At 41.2% G+C, this 24,844-nt stretch overlaps 2 protein-coding genes across 8 annotated transcripts; one reads left to right on the plus strand and one right to left on the minus strand.

Annotated features, from left to right (window-relative positions):
* Positions 1 to 173: 173 nt before the first annotated feature.
* Positions 174 to 6,365, minus strand: LOC116840461 (ubiquitin carboxyl-terminal hydrolase 45). 3 transcript variants are annotated; one of them, XM_032807193.1, is made up of 13 exons: positions 6,095 to 6,365; positions 5,732 to 5,862; positions 5,478 to 5,662; positions 4,890 to 5,052; positions 4,586 to 4,753; positions 4,180 to 4,401; positions 3,726 to 3,988; positions 3,390 to 3,607; positions 2,681 to 3,158; positions 2,266 to 2,557; positions 1,832 to 2,101; positions 1,477 to 1,658; positions 174 to 1,360 (listed from the first exon to the last, which is right to left on the minus strand). In XM_032807193.1, the coding sequence occupies exons 1-13, from the start codon at positions 6,177 to 6,179 to the stop codon at positions 1,288 to 1,290; spliced, it is 2,730 nt and encodes a 909-aa protein (XP_032663084.1). In that variant the 5' UTR covers positions 6,180 to 6,365; the 3' UTR covers positions 174 to 1,287. The 3 variants fall into 3 exon arrangements, with proteins under 3 accessions (XP_032663084.1, XP_032663085.1, XP_032663083.1); XM_032807194.1 differs by having other exon boundaries at positions 2,681 to 3,155; positions 5,732 to 5,865; XM_032807192.1 differs by having other exon boundaries at positions 5,732 to 5,865.
* A 2,884-nt stretch (positions 6,366 to 9,249) lies between these two features.
* On the plus strand, positions 9,250 to 22,348 carry LOC116840591 (adenylyl cyclase 78C). 5 transcript variants are annotated; one of them, XM_032807477.1, is made up of 20 exons: positions 9,250 to 9,398; positions 10,942 to 10,990; positions 11,886 to 12,124; positions 12,276 to 12,433; positions 12,802 to 12,991; positions 13,795 to 13,979; positions 14,291 to 14,489; positions 15,851 to 16,009; positions 16,134 to 16,363; positions 16,442 to 16,578; positions 16,780 to 17,095; positions 17,186 to 17,383; positions 17,526 to 17,623; positions 17,734 to 18,273; positions 18,566 to 18,904; positions 19,107 to 19,344; positions 19,482 to 19,608; positions 19,714 to 19,820; positions 20,008 to 20,271; positions 20,614 to 20,826. In XM_032807477.1, the coding sequence occupies exons 2-20, from the start codon at positions 10,956 to 10,958 to the stop codon at positions 20,824 to 20,826; spliced, it is 3,972 nt and encodes a 1,323-aa protein (XP_032663368.1). In that variant the 5' UTR covers positions 9,250 to 9,398; positions 10,942 to 10,955. The 5 variants fall into 5 exon arrangements, with proteins under 5 accessions (XP_032663368.1, XP_032663364.1, XP_032663367.1 ...); XM_032807473.1 differs by having other exon boundaries at positions 9,267 to 9,398; positions 10,839 to 10,990; XM_032807476.1 differs by having other exon boundaries at positions 9,273 to 9,398; positions 10,823 to 10,990.
* Positions 22,349 to 24,844: the final 2,496 nt, after the last annotated feature.

The raw sequence follows: 24,844 nt of genomic DNA on the forward strand, positions 1-24,844 counted from the left end.
ACTATTATCTTGCACCAGTACTCAGAATTACATTTTTTAGGGCTAGCCTACTTTCTTCTCTTCATCTAATAACTGCAGTCCGTTGCTTTGAACAGAAAAGCCTTGATTTTATATTTTTGTAATTGAAATAGAGAAAATGAGCGTGAAAATGAATCAGGCTATTAATGACCCCCTCAATCGTCACAATGAATTTATTATAAATGCAATCACGTGTACATTATCTGCAATAAGAACGCAACAGAGATGGTTCTTCCTTAGATCGCATTATTTGTTATTGTAGCTCGCATATTAGAGATTTTTTTGTCGTAATAGCGCGTTCCGTTTACTGTAAATGTGAAATTTACAATCTGTGTGTAAGTAGATGATTATATATAAGTATTTATAGGCGAACAATTGTTGTCCTTTTTAAAATTCTGTAACAATTCTTCACACAAAGCTGTTTTTTTCAGTATACACAAAATATATATACCATTAACAATTATATAATTATCATGGCAACTTGTATGTTTACATTGAATACATTATTTCAGCATTTACCGTAATCGAAGTATGCTATTAAAAAAACTCCCTATCATGCTGTTCCAACAATATCATTATTCATCTTGATTTACAAATTACACTACCGCGTGTTTTTAAATTTCTGTTGTGAAATTGTTCTCTCCTTGCATATAATTCTAACATGAGTAATAAAAGAATAATAAGAATATCGATCTTCTAAATATACTAAGTTGTGAGTGTTTTAAATTTTATGCATTTTATATAACTGAACGAAATAACTTATCATTAACCGGAGTTATTTTATGATGAAAGTTCCTTGAATAAACTTTTTTTTTACTTGGTCCTGCTTCTATTCCTAAATGCTGATTGAAACTAATATAATCTCGTTATTATATCTCGTTGTTTATTTGAAAGAAATGTCACGGTAACTCCGGTTTACGTTATTAAAATTTTTAGAGAAAAGAGAGAAATCTGAAAATCTAGAAATTTGGAAATATACAGATTTCAAATCTTCCAAAAATTGCATTTTACCGTCAGCCAATTATAAGAGAGAATCTAATTTCCGATATCTCTATTATTTGCGGCTTTTTTGCAAATGTATAAATAATTCTTTAAATTATACGCCAGTTAAATATATATCGTACATCTGATAAAAACGCACAGTACGATATTAAAAATGATAGAATTAGAAAATTGATTAAAAGTCCGGTAGTCTGCTGCTCGGTTGAAAAATCCGAACACGACTCCTTCAATTTCTGATTTTGTTCTGCTTTACAATGTTCTAACGAATCAGAGAATTCTCTCGTAAAATAGGAGATACGCTTGACTCTGCAGTACCGTATTTTCATCCACTTCCGATACCCTGCAACGAAAACAAGTGGTGAAAATTCGTGGAAGATAAAAAATAGTATGATAATGTCGCAAGTATGATAAGTATTCCACGCATAATAATTATAATTGAAATATAATTACACTTACCGAGAATCTGATATATAGTACCATCTTCCAGGTGGCGGTTCCACAACGGACGTGGCTTTTGCCGACGCCTCCTCTCCCTCCGATTCTGAACTAGAACTGTTTGACGATTCATCTGCCTTAGCGTGCTTCTCCTTAGAAAGAAATGCCCAGCGGGGATCGTCTGGTGGTAACGGTAGTCTTGTCTATCAACAGGTATTAATAAATACAGTTAACTGAAATGTAACTGAAATTATATATACACGCACGTGTACAAGTAACAGATAATGTTTAATATAAATTGGCAAATTATCATATTGCTACTGAATTTCCCTTTTTACAAGACTCTATCTCTGAATTTTGCAATTTTGTAGTTTACCTTGACGTAAGCCACATAGTGACCACCGTGGACGCTCCCGCCATGCTCGACGACGCCGTAAAGTGCGTAGAGCCGGGGTTTCTTGTGACCCTTACAAACTGGCGCCAAGTCCAGCAATATTGGAAACGACACGTGTTTGAAAACCTTACGGACGCCAACTCTCTGCGTTTGAAATCTTTTCAAGTGCAATATCAATACAGGAGGTACTTGAGAGACGAGATACTGCTTGGTACTCGAAGTACACACCATTTTCGACAGACCTTCTTGTCCCTAAAAATAAAAGGAGGACAATATACATTGGTGTTACATTCAAACAGTGTATGGTGAATAATATTAATAACAATATGCAAGAGACGATTCCTCGTGAATAAATAAGTAAAACATATAAAATAGGAAGATAGTTGAAGGCGATTTTTCCTCAGCAATTGTACTACCTTTCTCTCACGAGATGTACATGCTTCGCACACAACTTTATTGCTTCCTGTCATTAGTTCCAAAGCAGTGAATTGATTTAAACATGATTCTACAGAACATTCTCCCTCCTTGGTCGAATATCTGCCGGGTGATTGTTGCCCACTAATACCCAACCTGGACATTCCCGTCATTATATCACCGATCCCGTTACACAAATCCTGCTTTTCAGGGTTGTCCCCGTTAGAAATTCCGTTGTTACATTTCCTTCTATTGCACCTTGGTAAAGTAGTTTCCACCCACGCTTCATCCAACCTAAAAAAAGTATTAGTTTAAAAGTGCAAATGTTCAAACATTCGTATTTTTTAAACTTTTCAAGAACTAGCGTTAAAGCTTATCAACGTTAAAAACTAAAAATTCCAAAAAAATTGTCTTCACCTCTCCGCAACATCACCGTTGAGAGGACTAGTGGAACTCTCTTTAGAAGCACTGGCGTTGCCATAGCTCACGGTCGACGCCTCTGAGCTTGTAACGTCGGAGTTGACGATCACAGAAGTGGACACAAGAGCAGCACCCGATACTTCGTTCTCCGGACTAACAGTACCGACGTTTTTATCTACTTTGTCGGACGGCATTCTGATTTGAGTCAAATCCGTCATAGACACGTCGGTTGGACTAGGGCTAGTTAATGCGTTAATGTTCGCCGATTGTCTAACTTGTGTTGAGTCGATATTGTTGTCTAGATTACTGTCCGGATTAGGCATGTCGCTGTTGAGATCATTGCTCGAGTGATGGTCAGTAGGAGATATGGGACTGGCGACAGCGGATGCCTTTTCCGAACTGTAACCGGACTCCCCGATCTCTGGATGAAAGTTGTCCACCTCGATGTTGTCCTCCACATCAGCGTCGCTCTCTTCTAGAAGAATCAAAATATATATTAAAAAAGATAAAGATAGGACAAAGTAGGAAAAAAAAGATTTATTTTTGTCAAAACCGATTTAAAAAATAGAAAATTCACAAGGCGTTCTTTATCTGAGACACCGTATCACAGAAGATCAAACATTATTACGTTATGAATAGATATCCCGTATATCTGTGGCATCAGGAATGGTGAAATGTGTTGCTTCAGGGATAAAAAGGATTATACCTGACTTCAGAACACTGTCATTATTTTCTTCCACAGGATTATTCGGCTCCATTAATATGCTAGAATTATTATGATTCTCATGCCTCTTATTCTTCCGGTTCTTCCTCGCTGCCTTCTTTTCCTTCTTTAGCTGTTTCCAGGATGTATCAGAAGTTTGCCAATCGCGGTGTTGAGTATTCATTGCGTCAAATGTATCCTCGAAACCGCTGTTCTTCCTCCTAAGTATAAAAACAATATTTCACAATTAACTTATAGATTAAATTGACAAAATTATGCAATTTGTGTATAAGGAAAACTGATTTAGTTTACAGTTTGGATAAACTGTTTTCTCCTTACTTCAAAATCGGCGGCTGCGGCTTGTCCGGTGTGACGGGTAGACTCAGATCCAGGAAAGGCTCGGTGCGCTGCGAAGAGTGATGGCAGTCTAGGCATTCCAAGGTAGATACTAGGACGCCCCGAAATACTACTTCCGGTCCTAATAGTCGCGTACTAGCCTGGTAACCGTAGAATTTTACCCGAGACTTTAAACCTTTCTCCACACCACCTGGATTCGTCTTTTCGCTTAGACCGACTTCTTTCAAGATTATACTCTGATATCTCTGAGAAAAGAATATGAAACTTTCATTTTTAAGTAGAATTCATTATTATAATACATTGAATATTCAGTTATTTTAGTTAGATTGATCTGACATTTGTTTAAGATATAGGACATTTATAAGTGAGAGTAATTGGTTGGAGATTTCGAATTGAGAAAGATAATTAAAGTTGAATATTAATTTTTTTCCCTTACTCGAAGGTCCTCATTCCGTACTATTTCTAGCAGGTGTCGTAGGAATTCATGCGAATCGTGCTGACCACCATCCACACACTGTGTGGTCTTCTTCTTAAGCTTGCAAAGAAGATTCGTAGGCGTGTATGTCTGATGACCATTAGTGCTCTGCATCTTTGACAAGGTTTCGCAAAGAACCGATGTGAAACTGCCCCATCGCTCCAAAGTACCTTCAATTGGTGGCTGCAAGTCAAATACAATATAAACATTGTATCAAATGTAGAGCAAATGAAAAACAAGATAAGCTATAGTCTTACATAGATAGCGTACACTATCTTACATACACCAGTATACTATCATGAATGATATCAACTGATTTTCACTGAACAATGAAAGATGATTACAATTAGAAAGCTTTTAAATATACCAATTCTACTTCATCTTCAGTATCAGCAAGCTTGTGTTTTCCACCTGGCAAGACAAATTTTTGCCCGGGTAGACGTAAGTCATCCAATACCTTCACTAAATAAGGAGTCTGTGCCAGACATTGAAGCACAGCATTGAAGAAGCAAGTATTTCCTAAGTTTACTAAGCCCTATTTCATAGTAAAAGAGATCACAATTACTATATAGGTATTAAAAATTTCAATATTTTTAATACTTCCAGAAGAGTATTAAAATATTCATTGTTTTATATTATTACGCACCTTGTATATTTAAAACTATACCTACCCCAACTTTGGGAAGACTGTTCAAAATTTTATGTTTTTCTTTGTCTTGTACATCAACTATCATTTCTTTTTGGCACTGAGTCACAGACATTTTCAATTGCTGAGGTATATGTGGCATGGTGACACATTTCTTTATGAATTCTACAATTTCAAGCAGTTTTTTCCTGTAAAAATAATAAAAATATGAATATATAATTTTACATACTAATCATAATCACATATATAATCATGTACTAATTATATAAAGCAAGGTTTACAATCAGGTTGCAGCAATGAGAACTTAAGCCATAAGTCCCAATCTACAATAGGTGTAGTGAGCTTTAAGCCGTAAGAAATTAACCAATCACAATTATTTTTTCTATAATTTGACTGTGATTAGTCAATTTCTTAATGCTTAAAGCTTACTACACCTATTGTAGATCGGGACTAAAACTTAAACTTTAAGCCTGAAGTTATAAGAAATTGACCAATCACAATCAAATATGAGGAAAATAACTGACAGTGATTAGGTAATTTCTTAAGATTTTAGGCTTAAAGCTTAAGTTTTATGACTTAAGTTCTCATTGTAGACCTTGCTTAACTGACTTACTTGCTACTAGGATGAACTTCAATATCGCACTGATAACACCAAACACTCCAATGATAAGTATCTGTCACCATGCAATGACAATCACTGTGAGGTCTTTTATAGTGATTGATAGCATGTTGTCCTTCTTCCTTACCACAACTTAATTCTCCACATTGTAAACAAACCCATAGTGGCTTTGTGATATGCTGAAAATCAAGAAAACATGAAAAATTCAGCTCTGATATAATATGTATTCAAACATTCCATGTTATTACCTGCTCATCCCCTTTCTTAAAATCTAGTTCCAACTTCTTACATGTAGAACATTCGTCAACACCAGTCTTCTTTAAGTTCTTTTTTACCTTTGTCAAATTGATAGCCTTTGCTATATGTGGACATTTCGCACCTACTGTGAAAAATAATCAGTACTATATGATTATAATTATTCAACTATAAGCCTAGAAGTAGTCAGTATTGTTCCTTCTTGATACTTCAGGTACAGATGCAAGGAATTTTTGGGAAATCAGTAATTCTTAAAGAAACTTCGAAAATTAGAGAAGCCAAGATAGTTTTAGAAGCTAGACACGGATTGTGTGCCTGGCGAGTGGAGAATTTGCGGATACACTCGCATTTCTAACCTGTACTCGCCTCCTCGCAGGACTCGGTGGAGGCTTCGCTGACTTCCGCGTTCGCGTCGGGTTGTCTATTCCGCTTCTTGCTCATCTTGCCGTTATCCGTGGACGGTTGCTATCGTCCGCGTGCGCGTTTTCCTACTCGCCACGCACCAGGATCACCTCGTTCGTCAGCTAATCCCTGACGTTCGCGTGCGGAAAAAAAACATGTGGAAACTCCGTGCGAGAAATACACAGAATACACACGCCAGTTCGCGCTCTGAAATATGAATCGATGATGACTCAGACGAGAGGGAGAAAACTCGAGTATGAAAAAGCAGACCTTTGTACTCCAGTGGGAGAAACTTCAACACGTTCCTAACGATAATTTCTCAAGTAGTTTAAACATCAAAAATACATATCTTTTTCTACCTTTGCACACTCTCGTGAGCAACATTTTATTTGAAAACAAATATTTACTTGCTTATTATTGAGTTATAGCAATGTTTGAAAATAAAGATCACATTAATTGAAAGGAGAAAAATTTACGAATTTTTATTTAGTTGTATTAATTAAAAATAAAAAGTTCTACGACTTTCCTGAAATAGTAGAATTCTATTAATCAGAAATAAAAGATCACACATTAACAAAATTCAACGGGCTATAACTTTGGCGAAAGTAAGATGATTCAAGAAATATTTAAACTTTGAAGTCTCCAGGTTACAGAAATATTTTCGTATATAAAGCTAACTTATTTTTACAATGTTTTATGAGTATAAGTCGGGATCCCACGAAAGTTAAAATTTTTCATAAAGTTTATCAAATTGCGCTACTTAAATAATATATTGCACACGAATATGTGCGTTTATATTAAAATGCATCTATTATATATTCGATTAAAATCAGTTTAATTGTAAAAAATAATTTGAAAGATAAAATACAAAATTGAGTGGTCACCATTTTTCATTTAATTCGATATGTTTTAATAGGGAACAGTGGTAAAATTATCTTATTAATATGATTAAAAACTAAAGATCTTAAGTTGTAAAACGCTTTTTGAACGATATCGATAGCGTTATTTTTGCCAAAGTTACAGCCCGTTGATTTGTACCTACTTTTCATGATAAAATAAAAAGATGTTTGATCCGTCGTTGAGTAGTGCTACTCAGAAAAAACTCTGAAAAATGAATATATGTCTGACCCCAACATTTAGTCACATATTACGTTCTCATTTTTATTTATTTATTTATTTTTTTATTAGGAATAAAGGGTGTACAAAAAGTGTACAGGTCTACGTGCTAAGTCTATCCGACCCTTACATAATACGAATTCGAAAATGAATACAGTTTTCTTAGGAGTATATACAGTATTAATAGTGTGTTGTGTATGTGTGTGTAAGTTATAATCTTAAATACTACGTCCTCAATTCTTGGTCAAAGAAAGTGAAGGCTCGTAGCGGAGAAACTTGAAACTAAATTTGCTTAAATAGCGGGTCTAACTTTAACTCTCAGGCAAACAAGAGTTAGACCTGTTATTCTTTGAGAGTCAAGGAAGTGAAGGCTCGTAGCGGAAAAGTTTGGAACTAAACTTGCCGAAATAATGGTCTAATTTTTGATTGGCCGGAAATCGAAATAACGGATCTAAACTGATTGGCTGAAAGTTAGACCCATTATTTCGAGTTCAGCCAATCAAACGTTAGACCCGTTATTTCGGCAAGTTTAATTCCAAATTTTTCCGCTACAAGCCTCCACTTTCCTTGACTAAAAATTGAGGACGTAATAAAGTCCCCAGTGGCGCAATCGTTAGCGCACGGTACTTATAATGAGGACGTAATATGACTAAATGTTGGGGTCAGACATACATTCATTTTCAGAGTTTTTTCTGAGTAGCACTACTCAACGACGGGTCAGACGTCTTTTTATTGTATCATGAAAAGTAGGTCCAATTCAACGAGCTGTAACGTCGGCAAAAATAATATTACCGAGATCGTTCGTAAAGTAATTTACTTATTGGAGAGAGAGAGAGAGAGAGAGAGAGAGAGAGAGAGAGAGAAAGAGAGTTTTTAATTTTTATTTATATTAAAACATAATTTTACTATTGTTTCTTATCAAGACATATCGAACTAAACGAAAAGTGGCGACCACTCTCTTTCAATTTCGTACCCCAACTTACAGATAATTTTTCACAATAAAAAATGATTTTCTTCGAAAATGTGCTGAATGCATTTTAAAGAGGAATCTTTAAGCTTTCTATTCATTTTCTAGTGAATATCGTACAATATTTCATCCACTTTCTATGAGCGACCAAAGTTGAAACGACTATTTTATATTTAACTTTAAATATTTCGGTGAACAGAAATCATATTGAGATCTGTATTCACGCAAAAGAGAAAGTTGACACTTTTAAGCGATGTAAACGGCATTTAGATATAATTTTTCTTTTACGCAGTGTAATTTGATAAACTTTATAAACAATTTTGATACTCTTGACGGATTTTTATATTTTCGATTTTATTATTATTCGCGTAGTATTAAAAAAAATAGATGATTATTATATTCAAAAATATTTCTGTAAATTAGAGACTTTAAGCTGTGAAATACTTCGAGAACCATCTCTCATTACTTTTATCGAAATTACAGCCCGTTGAATTTTATATATTACGAAATTAATAACTTCGTCATTTTTGTTAAGAAATAAATATTAATAAGATTAACAAAAATAAAATATCTACTTTAAAAGCAAGAAAGAAGTTAGGTAGTAATTTTATACGCTACTTTTATAATATTTATGTCTCGGAAGATACTTGAAATAAAGTAAAATATTTCACCCAACACAATAACAAAGATGTAAGGTTTCCTAACTCTCTCTTTCTTTTCTTAAATAAGACGGAAGCTTCATGGAAAAACAAGAAAAAAATAGAGAACCAGAAATAGAAAGTAAAAAGTACAATGTAGATCAAGTTTGAGATATCCAATGACCCAACATTTTGCAAATCGACGTTATATTAAAAATTTCATAATTAAATCTATCATTTCAGATTTAATTATGTAGCACCCTCTAATCAACGACGACGACGGCCGTGGTTACTCCGGCTGGGGTGCCTTCTACGTCGCAATGTATGATCGCCCCTCCTCTGAATCGTTGGATCCGAGTAGGGATGGGCGGCCGTCGACGAGCGCACTCTGAACTTCGCGGACACCTCGTAGATCCCGCTCGTCGGCTGGCTCGTCGAGGAGCGCGCGCGATTTTCGAGTTCTCCCGTGGGTGAAGGACTCAATGCCAGGACGTAGCCGGAAGGAGCCGTTCCCTTTGCCGAGGATCGACGATTAAGGTAAGTTACTCGCTATCGAGTTTTCTTCGAAAGTGTCTCTTGTATTTCCTTCTTTCTTTTTCTTCTCCTTCTTCTCTCTCTTATTTTTCTATTCTTTTTGTTGGGTTTTCTTAACGTCCTTTCCGTACCGCGAACGACCTCGTTTTTCCTCATCTCTTCGAAGACGCGTCGGGTCGTGACGAAAATACCACGGAGGAACCGGAGCTTCTGTCTCAGGAGTGCAAGGTGGCTGGCGAAGAGGAGAGCGCTATAAAATGGAATTAAATAGCGATTGTTATTTCGGGCTGAAGGCTGCGAAGTGTAATTAAACGTTAACTAGCTAAAGTTCCACATTGAATTGTAGTCTGAGACAATGTTTTCTTATCGCCTTTTGTTCGAGAAAAGAGCTTCTTCATACTAAATTCAATGAGTCTCTAATTTGTGTCAATCAAACAAATAGAAAGGAAACAAACAATTAACAAGCAATTATTTCAAAAGAATAAAAACATATATAACAATAAAAGTTTTCAGTGTAACGTTACTTAATTTGTTTACTTTATCTGCGTTTTGGCTGATAATTACTTCCAGTGAGATTTGTCCTCAACTTATAAGATTGTCACGAGCTATTTGGGAAATAACCAATTAATTAGATAATATAATTGGACACATCCTCTGATTAATATTTCTTCCCACTCTAAGGATATCAATTTAATATTTTTCACGTCCCGACGAAGCGCCAGCCTCCTCTCGTACACGTACGCGAATTCTAAGAACGGGCTTCTGCATTATAATGTCCAAGACGTCTCGTAAAGCTGTCACTAATATAATGATCGAAAAGCAAGCATAGATAACATAAGGAGGTGTGGCGGAGGAGACGAACGAAGCGACGACAAGATCTCTTTCAAAGTTACATCTCGATGAAGAAATTGTTGACGCGACGACGCGAAGGACCGTCAAAAGAGCGCAGAAGAGATCCGACGGCAGATGAGAGAGAGAGAGAGAGAGAGAGAGAGAGAGAGAAAAAAGGGAGGAAAAAAAGACGAAGGCACGAGTAGGCGTCCCCGCTGTGACGCGGAGGCGTTTTCGTCACGACCCGATACGTCGAGGAGGAAGGAAAAGAAGGGAAACTTCGAGCAGACGCCCTAAGGTTGCCGCGAAGAGATTGAGATCGCCGGTTGTCCCGGAATCGTCGATCACGATCGGGTACGCAGGGGGGAATTGACGACAGCGACGGGGTAACGCCGTCGCGATCGCGCCCGCAATCGTTCGAATCCGACGCGATTGATTGAACGACCGACCGACCGACCGACCGACCGACCGATCGATCGATCTCTCGTCGTTGTCGTTTCGTCTCGGCTCGGCGGAAAGCAAAACTTCTTCTTTCTTCGGGAGAAACGCCCGTAATAAGTGGTACGTCGCGCGAAGCAATCGTCGCTTCTTCGCAGTCAGTTTTCATTCAAGGTGTCTGACAATGCCGGATGCTAAGGCACTAGCCTTACTACTGACGATCACAACGTGAGCGGTCAGTCAGTTCCGCGGATCATCGGGGAGATAATGATTACAGAACAGACCTGGAGCATGATGCTGGACAGCGATGTCACGAGCATCAGCGAGTGAGTAGCGCTCATCTTTTTCGTCCCTTCGCGCGGGAAGACGAAGATGTGTCTCACCTGGTCGCGCGCGCTTCCGCATGTACGTTGGTTCGCCGTTGAATCCTCGTCTTCGTTCTTTCTTTGATGTGTCTCTCAAACGAGTCGCAGCTTGCACCTGGGACGGGGACATGTCGCGACACGCCGTGCGAGTATTCGTTCATCTCTCGTCTCGTCGAAACGCGCGCAAGTTTTTCGACAGAGATCGCGTGAAACGCACCGCGACGTTCGCGAGCTCTTCAACCTACGAACAAGCGAACGTTTTCAGACAAGTGCGCTTTATTATATCACATTTATTGGAAGATATGTCATACCTGTGTAAAACTATGCGCAATATATCTGGTTTCATGTGAAGGAAATGTGAAAGTTCGCGGTAATTTACAAAGACTCGATGCGCGCGCGCCCATTAATTCGAACAGAAAGACTATACTTTTTCCGCGTTGTAAAAAGCAAAAAGGAGAGAAATAAAGGTAAACAGAGTAACTCACTTTTGACATTTTGAAATCCGCGCGAAAATATTTTTACCCATTCCGCCGCAGTTTCTCGAATTTCCTGAATTTCCAATAAAGGATTAATGCCGGCGCGAAGCCTACCAAAGTCCAAATCAAACATCGCGCGACAATGATGTTCAGAAGTGAATGAAACGTGACACTTTGCGCGCGCGCGCCAAGTATATTATCTATCCGGCGAAATAGGTGAATTATAGATTTTGCCGATTATAATCGACGTTGAACAATTTCGAACTTTTGCGGGAAGACTCGCGTCGCGGCCAGGTAGAGAGGACCATCTTCGTCCTCGCCCAGATCGCTCTCGATCGCTCGATCCTGTAACCGGCGAATCGCCCGCGATCGCGTGACAGGTCGAGCATTTCGCCGAGGAAACAATTGTGGATCAAGGCGGTGAAGAAACTGACCTCTGAGAGGCTGGGACGGGAGGGACTGGCGGCGTGGGAGGACCGGAAGTCTAACAACGATTCCGAGGTCGCCGAAGAAGAGAAGGACATCAGCGCGCCCACCGAGGATGCCGAGGTTGCCAAGGCGGAACCGGAAGCCGCCGCGGAGCAGCCCGTGGCCGATGAGGAGGCTCAGACTCAACGCGGTACGGAAGTTTTCCACGATGAGATAGATCGAACACGAGCAATCTCAGCTCTCTTAGTTGCAAATTGGAGGAGAGCTTTCCTTGAAAGAAAATTCAGTTAATTAGAAATAAAATTGAACATAAACAGAGACACGAATATGTGTGGTTCCAGACGTCTTCAAGAGGGGAGTGCTGTACAAGGGGATATTCTGTCCCTCGCTGACCAACAGCTTCCACAACAAGCAGCTGGAAACATCCTATCTTCATTATTCGAATCGACAGCGGCAGAAGTCCCTGATAATGCTGAACATCGTGGATCTCGGTTTGAAAGTGAGTACAAGCGCCGTCGAATGATCTCAGATAAAAAATTAAATCAAGATTCATCCAGATCAGGGCGTCAGTCATGAATCTTTTTCACCTCAACTCGATCTTACTTTCCGATCATATCACTTTTTCTTAGTATGAAATTATGAGAAGTGAATAATCCTACAGTACTTGGAGGCGATTATAAATCTTTTTCTCCTCGTGTAAAATCGTGAAAAGTAAACATTTCTATATATTTCTAAGGTTCACTTTTTTTTAGAGAAAGAAATTCCCGACTGGATCAATCTTAGATTGCATTCTAAATTAGCTTGCAAGTCGAACGATCAACTCACTTGTTGAGCCGGTCTGTTGAACTTACTAACGCTATGGTGCAGATCACGTTGACAGCGATCTGGCTGTGGCAACGGGACCCGAACAGCGGAGGCCTCATCGAGTCCTTGTCCTGGGCCGCGTGCTGCATAGCGGCGAATCTGGTGGTTTGCGTGCTGGGCTGGTGGCGTTGCTTTTCTAACAATTACTTATACTGGGCCTCCATATTCACGTGGTTATTAATAAACTCCCAAGGTGAGGCCCACGCGACCCGTTTCGAGAGCTATCCTTTCTCATAATTAAACCACTCCCACTCGGTTCAGAAGTAAGTACCCAGATTGGTGCAAAAAGTTGGTCGTTTTCCCGTCGGGTTCTATTTTCAGCGAAATTATTTTTATAACTAATCAATATAATACCGTCTTTATTATCACAGTAATACACGCCGTTTTGAGTTCTCCGCCAAGAGGATTATCTGTCGAGATACAGAGGAAAAGAAAGAGAAAAAGAGAGAGAGAGATGTACTACAGGGTACTATCAAAGTCCAACTCTCTCTACAGGGGCGACTACAAGTATCGATAAATAATTATACTTGGCAGATGCACGTCGGGTGCATTTTGCGATATTTTTTCCTTTTCCTGTAAAACGATAAAATGATACACCTTTTGCACGTAGAACACACGACCGCGCTCGAGGTCGCCGCGATACAGCGCTATTGATTCCGTAGTTGAATCGAACGGGGCGTCTTGCTCTGCTGGCCAGCTAAAGTCGAGCGAATGTTCGACGGAGCGTAGAGCAAAGCGAGAACACCGAAACCCGGCAGGGATCACAACGTCGGCTCATCTACTTCAGATCCCGACGCTTCGATTCTCATGGCGGAGAACGCAAAGCTGATGGGTTATTCTTTCATATCCGACCGGGAGACAGATTCCTTATTTAGGAATTAGTAACAATAATTTTGATGCTAATTAGTTTCCTTTACATAACGGTAACCGCGACTCAAGTTCCCGCAGGCTCACGTCCTGATCCCGTCTATCGCATCCGAATGTGGCTGTTTGTAGGTTTCATAGGTGCCGGTCTGAACTTTACCACGCAGCAGAGACTCATATGGTACATACTCTTCATCGTGTACGCGCCATACGCGATGCTGCCTTTGCCGCTGCGATGGTGCGTCCTCGCTGGCTACGGAACGGCGCTAACACACTTGGTGATGGCCGGTATAAGTCTCCTACGAGACTCCACACACGTGAGAGAACACACTCTGTACTTTTTTTCATATTTTTCCGCTCTCTTCTCTCTCTCTCTCTCTCTCTCTCTCTCTCTCTCTCTCTCTCTCTCTTTCTCTCATCCTGCGTATAAATCGCAATATCTATTTCCTCCAAATTTCTTCAAGTAAAATAACTTGAAAGGCAGGATATGAGCAGAGTGGTAGTCGAGTCATTCGAATTCGAATGGCTTTTCACCTTCATCTTGAGTGAGATTTCAAGAAATTTAGAGAGCGCAAATGATAAATGCAGAGACAACGCGAAGAATAAACCGCGCGTGAAATTGTCGCAGCTACGGGACGTCGCGTGCATCGTTCGCATGCTGACGACGAACGTGCTGCTGTACCTGGCCGTGAACCTGGCCGGCATGTACACCAAGTACCTGACGGACAGAGGACAACGGCAGGCCTTCCTGGAGACGCATCGTTCGATGGATGCGAGGCAACACACGCAGAACGAGAATAATCGACAGGAGAAGCTACTGCTCTCAGGTAAATTTCGCGGGAGATTATTTCAGGCTGGACTCTTGAGCGATATTCTTAGATAGATGAAAGATACATCGCGGAATAAAACGATTAATGTGGATAAGTAATCCTGTATTATTTGAAAGATAAACAAACACCGGCACTCTGCTTTGTCTCTTTCTGCATTACACTATGAATAACGCGGAACATTCGTGGTATAATTGAGATTCTCCACGTTATTATTTTCGCGACGGACGATTTTAAGACAAGTACGTGACTCAGAACACGAGCGGATTTTCAAGATCAGCTTGACCTTTGCCCTAAAGCTTGGTCAAGGTTTATATAAAAAAAGAGAAATTGGAATTGAAGCGTCTCATCCGATCTGTTCGCGCGACTTGAAGAAGTCTTCGGGCTTCTTCAGGCGAATCGTTCAGAGGGACTCGAGAAATGATGTTGAACAGTTATCAATGCGGTCGTGTATCAACACACCCGCTTACTACATCCGTGCGCCGCGATTTTCGAGAAAGTCTCTCCCGCTTTCGACGAGAGAAGAGACGAAGAGAGAGCGCGCGCGAGGCAGGGGCGTAACTAGGCCCTGGTGTATTTATGTAACGACGTGTGCATATTTATTATAACACGCCGCTCGCCGGTCCGTGTAACTTGCTCGGCCGAGTGTCAAAAAGGGTCACTGGACATCTCGCGGCCGATTGCGCCGGACGCACGTTTTTCCGATAGCCTTTTGCGTTACGTCGCCGATCCCACCCGATATATCGATCCGTCGCGCGCGGTCGCTACGAAAATACCGCCGTCGAATAGATTACACCGGATTACATAAATACCGCCCGTATGCGTGCGTGCGTGCGCGCGCGCGCGCGTGTGTGTGTGTGTGTGTGTGTGTGTGTGTGTGTGTGTGTGTGTGTGTGTGTGCGCGCGTGACTGTGTGTGATTGTATGATGTTTGTATGCGACGTTATGTGCTTGTATAGTGCACCATGGAGTTGTTTGTTTCAGGAATGATACGCTGGAACACACGATTTTCTCCATCTAGAAAGGCAAACATTTGATCTGGCTGCACGTAGCTATAATGTATTAGTTCTGAAAGATCTAGATTCAACTGGCAAAACTTCATTTTTCTACTTAAACTGGTTTCCTGCGGGCAGGTTTCGAATGCGAACGAAACCTCTGCGTTTCTCGATTTTGAAAGCATTAGTTGCATTTTCAGTAGCAAAGATTTCCAGACAGTACAAAACGTCCTGGGGTTATCTTGGACGTACTCAGCATGTCCCAAGACGTTGCCCGAAACATCCTGGACACATTCAGAATGATTCTGAGACGTTTTGTGTTGTCATTGGTTAAGACAGAGCTGATGAAAACGTCTGATCCTCGCAGTCTTACCGGACTTCGTCGCCAAGGAGATGATCCGCGACATCGCGCGCGAAACCGCTCGAGGAGGAACGATATCCTTCACGCCGAATCAGTTCCACCGAATATACATTCACCGCTACGAGAACGTCAGTATCTTGTTCGCCGATATCAAGGGATTCACGGGTAATTAATGACAATTCAGTGTAACATTGCGTTCTTAAGACGAAGGGATCGTGTCGTGTAATTTCGCGATCAGATAACCCTATCAATGAAAAGCGTTTTTCTATTATCTACCGTGATTTCGAAGCTCTGGCGAGCCAGTGCAGCGCCCAGGAGCTGGTAAAGGTGCTGAACGACTTGTTTGCGCGCTTCGACAAGCTCTCGGCGGAGAATCATTGTCTGCGCATCAAGCTTCTCGGCGACTGTTATTACTGCATCTCCGGCCTGCCAATCGCCAGGAGCGACCATGCTCACTGCTGCGTGGAAATGGGCCTGCACATGATCAAGGCGATACGCGACGTGAGATTCACCACGAAGGTAACGCGGGCTTCAATTCGCATTTGAAAGAAAAGAAAAAAAGATGTTGTTTCGCAAATCCTTTGTTCTCATCGACAGGTGGATCTGAACATGAGAATAGGGATCCACAGTGGGTCGGTGCTGTGCGGGGTTCTGGGGCTGCGAAAATGGCAGTTCGACGTGTGGTCGTACGACGTCACGCTGGCGAATCATCTGGAGAGCGGTGGGATACCAGGGTAAACGAGAAAAAGAAATATTATGTTTGCAGACACCCATTCGCACCTATTTCCTTCCAAGCTTGAAACACGCGCTTGTTTCACGCGAAACGTTTCGTTAAACGCGAAGAGAGCACACTAAAATAAACTGCCGGGTGTCGCATGTCAGGTCTGTCGCCGCGTCGAAATTCCGGAGCGGAACAAGAAATCATTTCGTTGTAGGAGAGTGCACATATCCGCCGACACGCTCAAGTGCCTAAACGACGTTTACGAGGTGGAGCCCGGCTACGGTAGCGAGCGGGACAACTATCTGAAGGATAGGAACGTGGTGACGTACCTCATCAAGCAAGTCGAGCCTCTGCGGTCGCGGCGCAAGTACTCCTCGAGGCCAAAAGTCTTGTCGGAGGAGGACGCCGCGAACAAGAACAAGAAGAGCTTCAAGATGAACAACGCTCTACCCGCGAACAGCAATGCGCCCAACTCCAACGTGGACGACGACATTGGGGTCGACTGGACACCTGAAATCCCATTCGAGAATGTTAGCATTGGAAATGTCATAATAAGTCAGTTAATTAATTAAACTGATAAAGTATTAAAAAGCACAAATCTTCGCTTATTCTATTCGCAGCTGAACACGGCTACGTCGATGAGCAACCTGGAATCCGAATACTTGGAGGAGGAGAACGGCACGGCGAAGTCCAAAGCGACCTCGCCGACGTCCGGCGAGAAGAAGGGCGGCATCGAGACCGCCAGCAACAAGCGCATGAGATCGGCGAACATCAACACATGGACGCTGCGCTACAATGACGAGAGTCTGGAGTCCAAGGTGAAGTGGAGACACTACCGTCCGCACCAACGACATTTACCTGAAATAATAAAGAATATGTTATCAAAATTATTCACAATGTTTTATATATGTGATATACTGATCGCTCTATCTCGCATCTCTTGCGTTGCGCGTGCTGCAGTTCGACCAACTACGGGAGGACATGTTCAAATCCAACATGATATGCTGTTTCGTCATCTGGCTCTTCATTGCCATCTGCCAGGCCGTCATTTTATCCGAGTGAGTCGAGTCTCGCGGAAGAAACGCTTGGAAAAGCAACGCGATTAATTTTTCTCCTATTAATTTTAATTTTTATTATTTATTAATTCACACTTTTTAATTAATCGCAGCTGCATCATTCTTCTGATCTCCCTTCTGGTGACGACGGTTATCCTGGTGGCGTCGTCGATCCTGGTGATGGCTGAGGAGTTCAAAAGCATGCCGACGTACCTGCAACACACGTCGTCCATGTTGGTGCACAACAAAAAACACCGTACCGTCTTCATCTGCGGCGTGATCAGCCTGATGGCGTTGACGTCCGTCATCGGCGTGGTGACGTGCCCCATCACAGTGCGCCCTTACCCGGAGGTGATGGTTCTCGAGCAGCAGCAGCAGCAGCAACAGCAAATAACTACTTCGACTCCAGGGGTGCCGCTTCCCGTACAAGAGAAGCTGACCGCCACCACCACCAGCTCAGGCGTGGATCACTTCATCCTGACGTTCTTGGAAGCAGCCTTGAGTGATGAGCCTTCCGAAGCGCAGAAGACCGCGTCTACCAAGGAGAATAACACCGTGGAAGGGGATTCCAGCAATATCGAGCTAAAGCTGACGCGAGTGGTGAACGAAAAAGCGCCTGGAAAAAGCAGACGGGAGTTTTTCAGGTTCTTACGGTCAGTAAGAATACAGTTCTTTAGATCGATATTGAAATATTCGGAAACAAATGAAATTGATCGGAAAAATAAAAAATTTTATCTTTTTAGCGTTGAGCTATGTCTTTCTTTGAATGTTGGACATTTGTTGCGCTTACCTGAAAAAAAAAAAAAAGAGACCTTTGAGACACATAATTAATTTCACGTTTTCAGTCTCTCGTGCATAAGAAAATCCATCTTCGTTAATTTCATGAGTAAAATAAACGCGTTGTTACGAAGTATCCTGTACCTTGGCACTTTGTTACCGTTGTAGATATGAACAGCATTATGGAGCGGAAGGCGCCAGGCATTACCGACGAGTCGCACGAATACAGGATGAAGGTGGTCCGCAGAGGAGGATCCTCTCCGTCGACGAGAAAACTATGACCAGTGAAGAGCCGTTGAGGAGCATCGAGGATGGACTCGTGGTGGGCGGCTGCATCCGACCAGAGTACATGGTCTTTACATGGATTCTGTGCTTGATCGCGCTTGCCTCGGCTCTCAAGCTGTATTACCTGGTGAAGACCGCGCTGGCCGCGGCAATCGTGCTGGTCTACGCGGTGCTGATCCTCGTGGTGTGCAAGGATATGTTCTCCGAGGGAGAGCATAACGTGTAAGTTACGTTTTTGTTTGCGAAATCGCTGTTTCGTTCTCGCGAGTTACGCGAAGAGGGAAGATACGATTTCTTCATCTTTTTCCGAGTTTTGGATTCTAATTAAATTAAATTTGAAGACTGAAAATATAACAAATAAAAAAAAAAATTAATTCAATTCAAGGAGTACCTATACGTTAAACTGTCTCGATCTCTCTTTCAGATCGTCGATACCGCTGCCCGCGCAAATGTTGACGTTCCTGGCGATTTTCCTCGTGATGGTGACGTACCACGGTAGACTGGTGGAAGTGACGTCGCGTTTGGACTTTCTGTGGAAGCAGCAGGCCGAGAGGGAACTGAGCGACATGATCGAATCGCGCCATAATAATATGCAACTGTTAAAGAACATCTTGCCAGACCACGTGGCGCACCACTTCCTGACGCAGGAACGCGCACCAGAGGTAGACTTGAATATTTTCGCTCAACTATAATATTCAAACTATATAATAATAATAATACGGAGAAAAGTTATATTTGTAACGCAAAAATTGTAATAATTTCGGAAGAAAATATCCTAATTGCTAACTTATCGACGCAGGAGCTCTATTCGCAGTCGCGAGACAAAGTCGGCGTGATGTTCGCCAGCGTGCCAAACTTTACAGAATTTTACTCGGAGGACGTAAACAAGGGAATGGAGTGCATTCGTTTGCTGAACGAGATAATCGGTGCGGCGATCATTTAATGTTATGAAAAGATCAGCATTTGATTCGAGATATATTATCGATACTTGCTGACATCTTATCCGTGTGATAATTATTTTCAATTTGCAGCTGATTTTGACGAGTTGCTGGACGAGACGCCATTCCAGTGTATCGAGAAGATCAAGACGGTCGGCGCCACTTACATGGCCGCGTCAGGACTGAATCCCAGTCAAACCGTAATAACAATTATAATAATAATAATACGCAAAACTCGACGTTATATGACGTGATAATATATATATATATATATATATATCGTTCATCAAGATTTCACTTCGAAACTATTGATTTCTTCTCGATGAAAACGCCAATAATTAATCGATACCTTTGTCTAATTGAATAATCAATTTGGGGTTGTGGCAGAACAAGACAGGCGACAATATGGAACATCTGTGCCGACTGGTGGACTACGCAGTGGCTATGCGCCATCGTCTCGAAGACGTGAACGTTCACTCGTTCAACAATTTCGATCTCCGAGTAGGCATCAGTTGTGGTCCCCTCGTGGGAGGCGTGATCGGAGCCCGCAAGCCGGTCTATGATATATGGGGCAATACTGTGAACGAGGCTTCGAGGATGGACTCCACGGGCGTGATGGGGCAGATACAAGTGCCGTACGACATCGCCAGGGTATCTATCATGATGAATCGTACATGAAACATCGAAAATCTCTTCTTGCCGCAGGAAGAAGTCACTTCTCGATGATTTCCACCGATTACATTCTCACAAACAGAACGAAGGAGAGTCAACTAAAGCATTTGGTTTTAATTAGATTATTACATTTTTCAATTAAAAAGAATAAAATTGAAGAAATTCATGACTTTGATATTCGCGGAATAAACCGAGGAGTAACTCGATCGACTGTAATATTTCGAACTTTCGACCTTCCCTTCGGATACCATTCTGTGTAACTAGTAATATTTGATCTAATCGATCAATTTGACTTGTATTGATCGTCGTGTATGTGCACAGTTTCTAGAGTCGCGGGGTTACCAAACGCAAAAACGCGGACTGATCGAGGTGAAGGGGAAAGGCACGATGGAGACGTACTTTGTACTGGGCAAGGGCAACCTCCAGCAGGAGGGTATCTCCAGGCACAGGAGTACCTGCCGAAGTCTCGCCGCGGTGGTCTACGGGGTGGTACAGGCGCGTCGCAAGCAGATCAGAGCGTTACGAAGGACGTAGGTCATTTAGGCTCGTCCCGATGCAGCAAATTTGTCGGACGAAGCTGAAGAGGGTATGGGAGGAAGGCGGGGGCGTAGTTTCAAAGCAATTTCCATTAATCAAGTTTACTACCTCCTTAGCTTCGGTACACTTCCTCTTTGTTGGTTTTAGTTCCAGTCGAGCTGATCGATTCGATCTGATTCGGAGTATGATACACTTCTCAAGTGAGCCTCGATTTGATTCGAATTCGAATCTTTCTCCTGAAATAAATATGACCATGAGAAACAATAACGAGTGTCTTCACGATTTGGACGATTCTTGAAATTGGATTTTCGCACCGTGATTTTGGTAAGCGCGCGCGGAAAATTCACTTGTTATCATTGCGATAATAATACCCCGACCAACATACCGTTATTATTACTACTATTAACAGAGGAACGATAACTTTTCAAGCACCAAGCTTGTCGAATATGCGCGACGAATGTGGATACTCGAGTATACGGGAATGTAAAAAGAGTCGTCGTCCAATTTTATTTCCGTGTCATTTTATCAAAATGTGTTGAATGTATTGTATATAGCACTTATATAATAAATAATCGGTCTTATAGAGAAGAGTTATATTTTCGTTTTCTCCACTCGCGTTACCAATCCTCTAAATACATCGTAGGAGTTGAGAATATTTCTCACGAGAAATCTTCTTATACAAGATACAATCAACGATTCGCAAACTTTCATTGTTTTGTGGTTAATAAATCGCGGATATTTTGACGATAACAAACATGAGAGAACTTCAATCTGTCAAAAAGCAATGTGTCTCATCATCGAGACAAAAATTTGACTGCAAGTGTAATTAAAAAAGCTGGTTACGAAGCGATTTCAATAGCAAATAATTTGCCCCTGCCATAAGTTTGTCAACGTTTAATTATCAAAGCATAAGTTATTTAATGACAAAATAAATGAATAATCGTCGCTGTACAACGCGTTGGATTGGTAACATTCGCGGAACGTTTCGCTGCAATAATAAATGGGAGCATTATTATTGCTATCATTGTCATTACCATTATTATTATTATGGTAATCGGTAGGTGGAAATGCAACACACACACGTCTGGCTCCGTGTAACCGTATATTACATTATTATGGTAAACACAATATTTATAATCAATATTTATAATCGTAATAATAATCCATGATAATAATGGCAATAATGATAATAATAAGGCTAGCTACAAGGCGGCCCGCCGCGATCCAGCTGAGCCGCCACTCTTCGATTGTGACTGTACACTTTTACAACATACTCGTAATAATAATCTAATTTTACATTAATCATTAGATAATTCATTACAATACGAACCTAGTTAGAAGAATGTCACGACACGTAGGAAGGACCGCGCGCCTTATCCCTCGGATTACACGCGTTTTCCTCTCTTTTCTAATTAATTCGTTAATTAATTAATTAATCGTTATTAATCGATTATCACACACCGATACTCAGCAAAAATCTTGCACCCTCCGAAAAAACGCGTCTTTTTCCTCTAAGAAAGGAAAAAAGATCTCGACTACATGATTTTGTTTCTTTTTCCACACATAGGATCCTCAAATTTCGGACGAATTATCATCGAATCGAATGCCACTTTGGACGATGCTACTATAAAAGAAACGTTATTACCCTCCTTCTTAACCCATTAACGGCCAACGTCTCATTTTTTTTCGGAGACGGACAATAATTTTAAATACACGATTATGATAAAAAAAAAAAAAAAAAACAAAAAAAAACTTCAGCGATATAAATATAATTCCTCTACTAAAATTACCTGCAGAATTTACTTGCCCAAACGTTAAATTAGTAATCAGTATTTGACGGTTCTCTAATTAAGCTTAAAATTTAATTCCCATGATATATCGGTCCGAAATCAATTATAAATAAAGCATAAAATCGATTGCGATTTACAACTTTGAGATTCGTCGAAATGCAATTGTGGCCTTTAACGGATTAACAGAGACAACTTTTTTTGTCAGGAGTGCGAAAGTTTCGCTCGTACGCGATTCGACGGTCCGAGGGACGAAAGGACTTGTCTCTTTAAGATACAAAGGCACTGTACACACGCAACAGAAGAGCGCTAAAGAGGCGGCCCGGATGTGCCCTTTATCCTCTGGTCTTGCCTCTTTCGCGCGTCTTTCTTCTCTCATTCTTCTCTCATTCTTTCATTCTCCCATTCTTTCTCTTTCTTTCCACGACAATAAAACGTGCCCTGTTTAAAAATATCGCTTCAATCTATCTGTCTGTTTGTCCGTCGTTCAAAATTGCCGTAATACGACGCTTAAAATAGCGGGAGCGGTTTCCTTCGTTTCTAGCTGCATTGGTCGAGACTACTTCTCTCTCTCTCTCTCTCTCTCTCTCTCTCTCTCTCTCTCTCTCTCTCTCTCTCTCTTTCTTTCTCTCTAACTCTATCCTTCGTGACTCTAAATTAGTCTAAGCTTTCTTTTTTAAGGAAAATAGATGACTATGATCGGATTGTTGAATGCGCGGTAACTATTTATCATTACGAGAGGGACGGGGGAGGTGAGGGCCGGTGGGAGAGAAATTGCGAGAGGGGGGATGAGAACGATTGGTCAATGCGATCAGAAGTCAAGAAAACGCTCCTGGTAAAGAGGTGGGATATCCGCTTATCACAATTTGGCAGTGAACGTTTTCACGTTGTTGAGAGATACAGCTTACAACGCGTGGTTGCCATCTTCGAAAGCTATACACATGTAGTATACTGACTGTTAACTAAACCGGTTCGCTATTATAATTAATAATAACGCTACGCTCTTTACGCTCCTCTATACAGATTTCCCGTCTTCACACGTTTACACAGATGCGCGTCTATATCTTGGAGGAGAACGGAACAATGTGCATTCCTTTCAGAGACTTTTCAGTGCGCAGAACACGTCGGGGAATCGAGTTACACGTCGAGTGATAGGTTGATACTTTGACACTACACTCATGCCACCCACATTCGTGCGAATATAATCATTATGCGTTAAGTTTGTCCTTACAGTAGATGCTCTCTAAGATGAAAAGATCTCGTCTCATCTTTTGCATTATATTTATATATTGGAGGAGTATTAACATCAGGCAAGAGAGATCAAGCATTGAACACGTATTGGATAGTAGAATTGGAAGCTGTAATTCTTTCATTGGTATATATGGTTTGTAATCTGACTCTGTATATACTTTATACACGGCCACGTGTGGCGGCCAAAGAATTCGTGCGTAGCTCGAATTCAGGCGTGATAGTCAAAGTGTTGAAAGAACTCAGTTCACGGTTGAGCTTGACGTGGAATCACTCAACGCGGAAATTCAAAGGCCCCTCTGGTCAAGAACGCTGAAGAGACGAACATCGGTCCGTTTCTCGACACTGATACAGATACGCACAGCTGAATTGAGAAAAATATTACCTCGCTATATTATTCCATCCGTTGCCACGGACCAAAAATAAGTTCTCGCGTCTGCTCGGTTTTACAGTTCGGTTAGCGTGTACAACTTAAATTAGTAGTAGTTTATAGCGAAAATATGCATTTTTCTCTCCACATATCCTCCTCCGTTTTCTCCTCCTCTTCTTCTTCTTCTTCTTCTTCTTCTTCTTTCTCTCATTTAATCCTCCACGGAGAGATCAGTCCCGGGAAGAAATGCCCAATTCACTTTGGGGATCAATCTCGCTTTGTCGATTGCTAGTTCAAAATCATACTGGTCCGTGGAGGATTAACGAACGCCTTGTGTCTTGTTGTTTAGTTGAAACGACGAAAGTCGCCGGGTACGCGAGAGTCCTTTGGAATATCATTCAACTCCGGCGGACTCGCCGAGATATCGAACAAACGCGCGCGATCGCGACGCGAACGAACGGTCTAATTCCTTCGGCTACGAAGAAGAAGCTCGCGAGCCTCCTACCTGTGAATTCGCCTAGTCCCTAACGCTGTTACATTAAATATATAAATAAATATATATATATATATATATATATATATATATATATATATATATATATATATATAT

This window comes from Odontomachus brunneus, unplaced genomic scaffold (assembly GCF_010583005.1).
Source record: "Odontomachus brunneus isolate Ranch 3 - 2012 unplaced genomic scaffold, Obru_v1 Obru_scaffold_010, whole genome shotgun sequence".
NCBI lineage: Eukaryota > Metazoa > Arthropoda > Insecta > Hymenoptera > Formicidae > Odontomachus > Odontomachus brunneus.